The sequence below is a fragment of the Musa acuminata genome, chromosome BXJ1-4, assembly GCF_036884655.1.
Source record: "Musa acuminata AAA Group cultivar baxijiao chromosome BXJ1-4, Cavendish_Baxijiao_AAA, whole genome shotgun sequence".
In the NCBI taxonomy this organism is placed as follows: Eukaryota; Viridiplantae; Streptophyta; class Magnoliopsida; order Zingiberales; family Musaceae; genus Musa; species Musa acuminata.
In genome coordinates this window covers 27,651,611-27,662,377 of record NC_088330.1, presented here as the reverse complement: position 1 = coordinate 27,662,377, position 10,767 = coordinate 27,651,611, and the positions used below count along the sequence as shown (strand labels likewise).

Here is a 10,767-nt window from a genome sequence, read left to right as displayed (position 1 = left end):
TGGGCGTTCCCTCTACTCCTACCTACTAAGCATCTTTATTTGTATCCTCGTCCCCTTCTCATCAATTGTCAAACTCACTAGTGCCTTGGGTCCATAGTTGACCTCTCGATGATAGTCTATTGCTTACCACTATCCTTTCGATTGTACCATCAACACTCATGATCGAGAGGACTCAGGAGAGAATGGAAGAGATTGCTCTCTTTTGCACATCTCAAATTAGATCCTCCCTTATGCACTTTTTAAATATGATCTCGTTCATCGGATCAAATCCTCCCCTATGGACTTCTCAAATCTGATATTCTCCAATAGATTATATCTCTACCATTTATGCATTCAAACCAAATCATCAATTGATTCTGGATTTTCCTATTGAATCATAGTATCTTCTCAACATGTCTTTCTCCTCTACATCTAATACTCTCATTATTGTTTCCTTAGGAAATAATAGTTTATCTCAATCTATAAGACTTATATCTTTCAATGCAACAATTTTGATTCTCTTCAAGCTCTCCAAAGGTGATAATTATACATATTGGCAAGAACAATTCACCAATCTCCTCTTTGGATATGATCTATTAGGTTATATCGATAGCTCTCTTAGTTATTCATAAAAAAATCCAAATATTAAGAGAACTCTTTCGAATGGCAAATCTTGATTATAAGTTATGGTTATGATAAGATCGTCTCATTCTACAAGTCATTCAAGCCTCAGTCATTGGCTTTATACCCCACTGATCTCTTCATATAATACTATAATAGAAGCATAGTCCAAGTTATGAATCACCCTCGCCAATCGCTATTGGGCTTACATGTTAAGCTTTTTATCTATGTTAATAAAAATAATACAAGAGGAAAGTACTATTGTTATTATATGCAAAATTTAAAAGTTATTATAGATGATTTGATTTTAATAGGTTATCTCCTAAGTGATAAAGAAGTTATTTTTCATATTCTCAATGGCTTAGGAGACGAATATAAGAAAGTAACGATAATAATTTGAGCACATGACTTACCAATATTATTTAAAGAACTATATGACAAGCTAATTGATCATAAAACATATCTAAAATGAAAAGAGAGAAAGATGAGGCCAAATATCACAACTTAATTCAATAAAATGGAAAAGGAAATCAAAGCAACAAGAACTTTAATAAATGACTGAACAAGATACCTCCTAGACATATAGGTAATAAATAGAGCCATCATTCTCTATTTCACTATCAATTCTCTAACTATAGTAGCAACTTCAACCCAAACAACTCCATAAATAATTTCAACTATAACTATTAGTAGTTTTGACATCTCAATAATAATAATCAATAGAAAGTCATCTGCTAGTTTTGTGACAAAATTAGACACACAATAAAAGTTTATCGATCTCAACCTAAGCCTACTACTACACCCAACTGGCCTCAAGCAAACATCATGAATACTTTAATTGCTTATCCCTTAACTAAGCAATTAGATTATTGACATGGATACTTCTCATCATATTACTTAATATTTATAGAATTTATCCATCCACACCGATTATAGAGGCAATGAAGATATCATTATTAGTAATAGTAATGGAATCCCTATCACACATAAGTTCCACAATACTTAATTCACACATAAATACTTTTAAGTCGATGATATTTTATGTACACCTCACATCAAAAGAAATCTTATTTCTATCTCTCAAATTTATAAACAAAATAACATATCTATTGTGTTATTTTCTGACTCATTTTTTGTAAAGGATTTGAGCACGATGGTATTCTTATTCATAGGTCAGAATAAAAATAACATCTACGAGTGGTAATCAACTTCATAAAACACTCAGGCAATCACTCTTACTTTAATTACTACTTCAATCAATATGTGACATCATCACCTTAGTCACTCGTTATTCCATTCTAATTTTCAAATCAAGTAGAATTATAACTCATTCTTGCCTTTATAATAAAAATCATATAGTACCTTTTGACACATTTTTTATATCTTGCTTCAAACTATTTGAAATCATTTATACTAATATATAGAGCCTTGTCCCAATCATTTTCTTTGATAATTTTAAATTTTATATCATTTTCATAGATTATTTCACTAAATATTATTAGTTATATCTTCTCAAATATAAAATGTTGGTCGAGAATTTCTTCTAATCTACTACTAAATAGTTTACTCTAATAGAAGAGATGAATACTAAGCTTTAATAACTTATCTATAATTATATGGTATACGACATCTTAAATCACCACCATACATATCTCAATTAGTTGGCTCTATCAAATGAAAGTACTAACATATAGTTGAGACTGGTCTTACTGTTCTACACTAAGCCTCTATGCCATTAATCTTTTGCTTAGTAGCTTTTCAAACTACAGTCTACCTTATTAATCACATGCTCACCCCAATCCTATAACACACTAGTCATCATTTGAAAAAATATTTTATAAAACCTCAAACCTTTATAAACTTAAAGTATTTGATTGTTTATGTTATCCCTTGCTATGCCCCTATGCTTCACATAAGTTAACACAAAAATCCAAGTCTTTTATTTTCATTTGGTACTTTCTTAAATATAATACTTTTCAGTGCTCAATCCTCAAACTCAAAAAGTTTTTGTTTCACGTCATGTTATTTTTGTTTACCTTTCTTTTCCAAAATCTTACTCCTTCGGCAATACGAGCCACTATGATAATTATCTATCAGTAGGTTCATATGAGTATACCTCAAACCCCCTAAAGTACATCCTCTCACCATATTAGCCAATAATTCTCCTCTGGACCTATACTCTCTTATTACTCTAATCCAAGCACCTTACCACCTATGCAACTACTCTATCTACCTCTCCACCAATTACTCTACAATGTCCAATGAAGCAATACTCTCAGCACTACAAATGATATCTTTATCCTCTCCTCAACCAAGTGACACCAAAGTGCATCAATTCGATCAAGTACATGTCACCAACTATTCACTAATTCTCATACCTTTAATATAATCTAATAATACTACTGGACTTCACATGACAACATGCTTTAAAAATGACATCTTTAAACTACATCAAATCCTTGATCTCCATACTACTATAAGCTCTCCACTTGAGTTTACTAAACCCACAACCATCAGCCAAGCCTAAAAATCTTCATATTAGCGTAAAACTATATGTGAAAAATATAATGTCCTACTCTATAATACCACATAAACAATTGTACCATCTCACTCCACATAAAATGTCATCAGGTGTAAGTGGACCTTTTGCATTAAGTGATATCCAAATGGATTCATTTCTAGATATAAATCACGTCTATTGGCCAAAAGATTTTACCAACAATCAAGTATTGATTTCATAGAGATCTTTAGTCTAGTTATTAAATTAATGATAATTTGACTCATTCTGAGCTTGACTATCACTCAAGACTGATATATACGACAACTACATATTAACAATTTTTTTTTATAAGAAACCTAAAGATATTTTTTTGCAACAACCCCATGGCTTCATCCATCCTTAGAATCTAGATCATGTTTGTAAACTATAAAAAGCTATTTATAGATTTTGCCAAGCTCTAAGAGCTTGGTATATCAAACTTGGCTAATTTTTTATGTTAACCGACTTTGTTAACTTTAAGTCTGACATCTTCTTATTTCTACAATAATAAAAGGGATGCATTATATATCTACTAGTCTATATAGATGACATTATTATTACAGATAATAACTTTATGAAGATCAAATAATTCCCTAATCAATTGGTAGATCGATTCTCCATCAATAACTTAAAAACATAAAGCTAATTTTTAGGAGTAGAAGCAATGTTTATATCTTTTAGATTTTTTTATTACAAAAAAATTACATTCAAGATCTATTATGAAAGATAAACATTCAAAATATCAAAATAGTCACCCCACTCTTCACAACTAAGTTACTCAAATTATATGATGACAACCCTACTACAAATCCCACGTAGTACGAACAAGTACTTGTTTCCTTGTAGTATTTATTTTTCATACATTTAGATATTTTATTTATAATTAATAAATTATCATAATTTATGTATCAATCCTCCACTAAGTATTGGTTTGCACTAAAACATGTTCTACGATATCTTAAATGGATTCTCAATCATGGACTTCTCCTTTGTAAATAATCATCACTTCGTTTTCGTGCCTTTGTCGATATTGATTGGGTAGGCAATACTATGATAGAACATATACATCAGCTTATGTTATTTCTTTGCAACAAATCTGATCGATTGAAGTTCCAAGAAACAAAACATAATCGCAAAATCTATTATTAAAGTTGAATACTAAACCATCACTATCATCACTCAAAATTCAATTGAGTTATGAATCTGCTACACAAACTTGGCATTACCTCTCAATCCACTCTTATAATATACTGTGATGATATCAATGTCACATACTTATGCACTAACCCAATGTTCCACTCACGTATGAAACACGTTACCATCAATTTCTACTTTATTAGAGATCAAGTTATCAAACGTCAACTATCAAACTCCGACTCTCGCCTGCAGGATATTTCAGTTACATCAATCCAAGATTAGTATCCTTGTGGAAGTTCAATCTTGTGAGGACATGATAGAAGACCATGATATAGGTAAATATGGAATAATAATTTTATCTTTCTTATAGTTTTAAAGATCAATTACAAATTTAAGTGCATAATTTTAATATATGATTTGGGCATATGATTGAAGAAAATCTATTTATCACAACCTATATAAGTACGTATTATCTCACTAAATAAACTTATTTTTTTATAATAAAATTTTCAAGGGATCGATAATGTGGGCCTACTAAGCGTATGGTGAAGAGGGGAGGTTGGTGGGGGCAAAGGCGTGATGCAAAATAATTATTTTTATAAAAAAATCTGTAAAAGGTTTTTAAACTTGGATCTTTCCGAGACCCCATGCTTTAATAAAAAAAAACACACGCATACACCTAATATTATATGTACTATTTGGTATTATTTTATTCGCGCTTATGAACCTAGACTTCGAGTGCATATATATAGCTAATTATTCTTACCACCGTATCCCTTAAATTTAGTTATTTATTCTTTTCCTGCATTAAACTTTCCTGCATACGAGGTATTCATTAGTTTAATTGACAAAGACTTAATATTTATTGTATGATCCTGAGTTTAATTTTTTTTTCCATCGTTTGCTTTTACGAGAAATAAAAAAAACCTTATGTAAGCTTCTTTTTTTTTTTCCCTAATCTCACTGGTTCACAGAACCGTGGACGCAAGCGTTGACTGCGTCAGCATTTTGGTAACAGTGCAGAAAACCATTTCTCTTGGCAACGCCAACGCATCACAACACTCTTCCACCAATCATCCATTGCCACGTCCACCAACCACAGCACTGAGATCTTAATTCCATGCAAATCTTTTGGTTGGATTCTCTGTGTCTTTCTTTCTCCCTTTACATGCCTTTCTTTAGTCACCATTCCCATGTCTCGTGGTGCTACGAATGCCAACAGACGCAGTGGCTCCTCCTGTAATACAAGTCATGCAACAAGGCCATTTCCATGCTCCTTCCCCTATATAATGCCTATTCCATTCCTTCCCATCCATCTCCGTTGCGTTAGAGCTATCTGTCTTCCTCCGTATATAGAAAGCAAGACGACAGCTCCACCTCCTCCTCTCTCCTCTAATCTTCTAACAGCGACACAGTAGGTAGGGAGAGAAAGAGAGAGAGGAAGATATGGGAGGAGGATACGGAGAGGGGGAGGCGGAGGGGCGGCGCTTCGCGGTGCTCCTGTGCGCCGAGGATTCGGAGTACGTGAAGAAGGTGCATGGCGGCTACTTCAAGGTGTTCGTGAGCCTGCTGGGGGAGGAAGGCGAGACGTGGCACGTGTACCGCGCGGCGCGCGGCGAGCTGCCCCCTGCGGAGGACGTCGACGCCTACGACGGTTTCGTGATCTCCGGTAGCTGCAGCGACGCCCACGGCGACGACCAGTGGATCCGCGACCTCCTCTCCCTGCTCGAGACGTTGGTCTCCAAGAAGAAGCAGCTCCTGGGCGTCTGCTTCGGTCACCAGGTACTCCTCATTGACGACTCCCGTTGTAGAATGCTAGTCCAAAGGCATGGATTTGGTGCCCGCCGGGTGTTCGACCCGTTTTCACGAGGGATGCCTGAGATGTGAGACAATTAGGGGAATTGAGGCCATTTTGGTCATTCCACAGTTTGAATCTGATGATTCTGAGCTTCCAAGGCATCATCTTGGAAGAGAATTAGAACTAATCATCTTCTAAATTTGTCGGTCATCGTCATCATCATCATCGATGGTTTAATTGTGCAGTTCATATGTTTGATGGTTTAGGTGGCTTTCATTGAAGAGTAATTATGTACTGTTACGGTCCGTATGGCTCTACATCACCTTCTTTTTCTACCACTCTAAACTAGCATTTGGGAATGTGGCTAAACTCTGAATCCTAATGATAGGAGATACAAATTCACACTTCCCTTCTCGTTTGATTGATATTGGCAAAAAAAAATCAAAGATTAATATCATTTGAGATATGCGAAAAGAAACCGTGATGTAGCAACATCAAGGACCAAGTCGAAAGCCTGATGGCCAAGTTATCTTTGTCCTTTGGAATTAATTTAGTATTTGATCAGGTCAAGTCAGAGACCTTCTTTCTTCTCTTTTCTTTCTTTGTTCTTTGAGATAAAAGTCAGAGGTAGAACGAGAAACACTTGGCTGAAGTCTCTTTAAAAGAAATGTTTTGACCAAAGTAAGGTGACAATTGTAGGCATAAATTAATTAATTGGCTAAAGAAAGCCCTCATTTGCATTGACTTAAGAACATATACAAAAGGTAGACATGAACTATACAAATAATTTCGAAGTTCACTGGCTTCACTTTTCAAAGATTTATGGAGCCTGACCTGGTGAAAATTGTTCATTAAATGAAGCATGATTCCTTGTCTTAGCAAGTTCCAAACTTGTAGCATGAATAATTTTAGTTATCAGATTGGGAACAATTTATGGTGAAGCATTTCTCCTCCAACGAAAAGGAAAAAATGGAAAATTGATGGTGTAGCATAAGAAATATGCACATCCATGAGCATATGAGAAGACTATAAAGATCCTATCAAATCTTTACCATGAGACAAACAACTATATTCTCTAACTAAAGCTAAAGGATTAGACATGAAAAAAAGGAACATGATTCATATGAACAAATAAAAAAACTTGAATTATAATTTTCTCTTTTCGTTTCGACATGGTTGACAAGACTGCTCATTTTGATGCTGGTGGTAAGCATGCCTTTTTGTTTTACACTGCTCATTAAGTTTTGTTGAGAAGCTGAAAATGATGCAGCTATAAGACTTTTGCTGATTCTGACATATTTGTTTCACAATCTACTTCAGCATCACTGAAACTTAATGCTTCAGAATCATCTATACCTGCTTGCAGATTTTGAGTCGAGCATTGGGCGGCAAGACTGGCAGAGCCAAAAGAGGGTGGGATATAGGAGTGACCTGCATCCACCCTTCTCATTCCACCATCAAGCAGTTCTCGTCTCTCCACATCCCCTCTCATCTTCCTATCATCGAGTGTCATCGCGACGAGGTTTGTTATTGATATGTGGTTTCTTGTTCAGTTGTTCTTAAACCTTTTTCATGTCCCCTAACTTGTAATGCATTCAGTCATGGTTCATTTGTTCAGTAAGATTATAACCAGTTTTAGCTGCAGGTGTGGGAGCTGCCTCCTAATGCAGAGGTAATGGCTCAGTCAGAGAAGACTGGCATTGAGATATTTAGGTATGGCTACCATGTAATGGGAATCCAAGGCCACCCAGAGTACACAAAGGACATCCTCATGCACCTCATCGATAGGCTCCTCCAACTTAATCTGATTCAGGTGAGATGCTACCACTCAATACTCTGGAAGTAGGGAATTTGATGTGTACTGTACAGATCATAATTCAGGATTGATACTAAGGACAGCAAGAAGAGAGAAAAAACTCAAGTTGTAGCACAACACATTAAATGAACAATTGTGATTCCTTATTTTACATGATGCTATGCAAACCTTGATGATATAACTTTAAAGCCAGAGAACTTGAAAGATTAAGCAGTAAGATTAACATCATATTTGATATCTTTTCCTTTTGTCACAATCAACATGCATTGACTAGCTGTAGAAGCACGCGCTCATGCACACACACACCTACAGATCCAGTTTTTATATGAGAGTGCAATGCAAAACTATTTTCTCTTTGAATCACTTGTCACAGTCTGAGACTATCTTCTCTTTCTCTGTTAATTTCTTAAGTATACATAGTACTCTAAAAACAGAGTTTCCACAATTTTTGATACTGTTATTTATGATATTATTGTCCTCCTATGATAGACTATTCATACTAAAAATGATAATAGGAGACTACACACACGCCACACGCACACACACATATGCACATACACACACACATGCGTACAAATCCAGTTTGCAAAATTATTTTCTCTTTGAATCACTTGTCTCAATCTGAGACTATCTTCTCTTTCTCTGTTAATTTCTTAAGTATAAATAGTACTCTTAAAACAGAGTTTCTACAATTTTTGATACTGTTATTTATGATCTTGTTGTTCTCCTATGATAGATTATTCATACTAAAAATGATAATAGGAGACTACATTGAAAATGTCAATTTAAAGAAGTTCTCAAACATTTTCCTGAATTCAAATGAATTCTTATAGATGGTCAGCATGTAACTTTTGATGACTGCATTCATCAAAAGTTCTGCTGATTTGATGCATGAAACCCCCATAAATTGCTCCTGGCTAACTTTTCATAAATGGCATTTGTAAGCCTTCTTATGTTAAAGGCTTTGCCATGATGATCTTCTTGGAACATGCAATGTAACCAGACTTGGTTTCCTGCAGAACTGTCATGCTGAAGCAGCAAAAGCAAGCGTAGAGGCAGGAGAACCAAACAGAGAGGCATGGAAAAAATTATGCAAGGCCTTTCTCAAGAGCCAACTCTGATTGATACTACCCACAAAACCTTCCTATCTCAAATTGGAACCAGAATAAGTTATCAATTATCTCATCTTACAACTCCAGGATTTGTACATAGATCATTGTGTAATAGGTTTGCCTTGTGTAACAGTGCCAGATTTTATGGAATGTTATCAGCTGATGACTTACCTCAGAAAAATTACTTCTTTTGCATATGATGTCTATGTCTAATTTCTTTCAATTGAAGAGAACATCTTAGCACTGGGAGCATCACCCCAAGAACATAAAGCATCATTCTAAGTATCCAAATGGCAATTAAGCAAGGATCATCAGTCAAGAACATGCATGTAGTGAGAACAGGTCTTGATGAAAATATTAAAAGTTCTCTGCTTCTTGTAAAGTTGATACAAACAGTATATGTTCAACTATATCATGTTGTATCAACTAAACAAACAATCCTTTCTCAAAAAACAAAAAAACAAAAAAACCCTACAAGCAATCCTATCATTTTTCTGTCAGATGATAAGAATTTTATTTGTCAGTGGAATATAAACTAGGCAAAAGACTCTTTTACATTAAATGTCAAAGACCCATTTTACAGATGAAAAGATCGATTTTTTAAAATGTATTAACATCTCATTTGTTACTTTGTGATGTTCCAGTCAACTTCTGGTACAAAATTGAGATGGTATACTTGCTTTCATGTGGTCTCTCAATAACAGTAATTCATTAAGCTGCTTTAATTGCCTGCTACATGCTTTATGATTTTTCCAAGATGTGTAAATCATATATACATTTTATTGCAAACTCCTCAAGCAACAAGAATTTTTTTATTTATTTATGCATAGTAAATTATTTCTAAATCTTTATCCTTTATTTGATGTAAACCGGAATATAATTTTCTTTTTATCGATTTTCACCCTTATTAGGTTCACATATTTCAAATGTTAATGTTCGACGTCAAATTTAAACATATTTATGGAAATGATTCATAGTTGAATAAATAATTTCTACCACATACTGTATTAGGGGTCATTTGTGCTTATTATTAAATAATTATAAAATTTTTGCAAGCCAAACAAAAAGACCATTATTTCACGAAGCCAAACACAACTAACTACCCATATACGAATACAAGGTTGTATGACCATAAGCAAACTGGAAATAGCCACCGGAATAACTACACAAGCTTACTGCTATTTTCCAAATTTTTGTTCCAAACAAAGCAGACTTCAAAGTGTAAGGAATCTCGAAAGATCAGACATGACAAATTCCAGGAAAAATCAGTTTCAATTTTTTCAAATGAGAAGTAGACAATTTAAGATTGTCATTCGAGCATTCCAACGAATTTAACGACAACATAGTGATAAGTCTAACTTGGTCTATTAGAAGTGCAATTGTGCTTAAAGACCATCACGACTGTAGCAAGAAAAAAGATTGACAGTGAGGCGACAAAATAAAATGTTGTTGATACATTCTCAAATCCGAGCAGCAGTAAACATCTTCAGGCAAAGTTAAAAGGCGATTCCCTCAAGCTCGATATATTATTACTTAAAAAGGCCAAATAATGATCGTGATATTTTCGTTTATACTTATAAAAGTAAAACATTTAATCTTATTTCTACTTATACTACTAATTTTACTTACGAAAATATCATACGTGATCAATGATAAATTAAAGTAAGACAGAGTTAAAATGTATTCAACAATAAATTCTTTGTGGGTTCATTGATCCACCGCCCTGAGCAGGAGCTGGCGGTGGTGCCTGATGTGCTGCAGCAAA

The 10,767-nt window shown here is 34.4% G+C and overlaps 1 protein-coding gene across 1 annotated transcript; it reads left to right on the top strand.

Moving 5' to 3' along the window:
* Window positions 1-5,529: 5,529 nt before the first annotated feature.
* On the top strand, window positions 5,530-9,152 carry LOC135651492 (gamma-glutamyl peptidase 5-like). The gene is made up of 4 exons (XM_065171575.1): window positions 5,530-6,058; window positions 7,441-7,596; window positions 7,720-7,887; window positions 8,910-9,152. The coding sequence occupies exons 1-4, from the start codon at window positions 5,723-5,725 to the stop codon at window positions 9,009-9,011; spliced, it is 762 nt and encodes a 253-aa protein (XP_065027647.1). The 5' UTR covers window positions 5,530-5,722; the 3' UTR covers window positions 9,012-9,152.
* Window positions 9,153-10,767: the final 1,615 nt, after the last annotated feature.

Coding starts and splice junctions, on each gene's coding strand:
- LOC135651492 (XM_065171575.1), top strand. CDS start 5,723: ATGGGAGGAGGATACGGAGAGGGGGAGGCGGAGGGGCGGCGCTTCGCG. Junction 6,059..7,440: donor GCGTCTGCTTCGGTCACCAG/GTACTCCTCATT, acceptor ACCTGCTTGCAG/ATTTTGAGTCGAGCATTGGG. Junction 7,597..7,719: donor TCGAGTGTCATCGCGACGAG/GTTTGTTATTGA, acceptor TTTTAGCTGCAG/GTGTGGGAGCTGCCTCCTAA.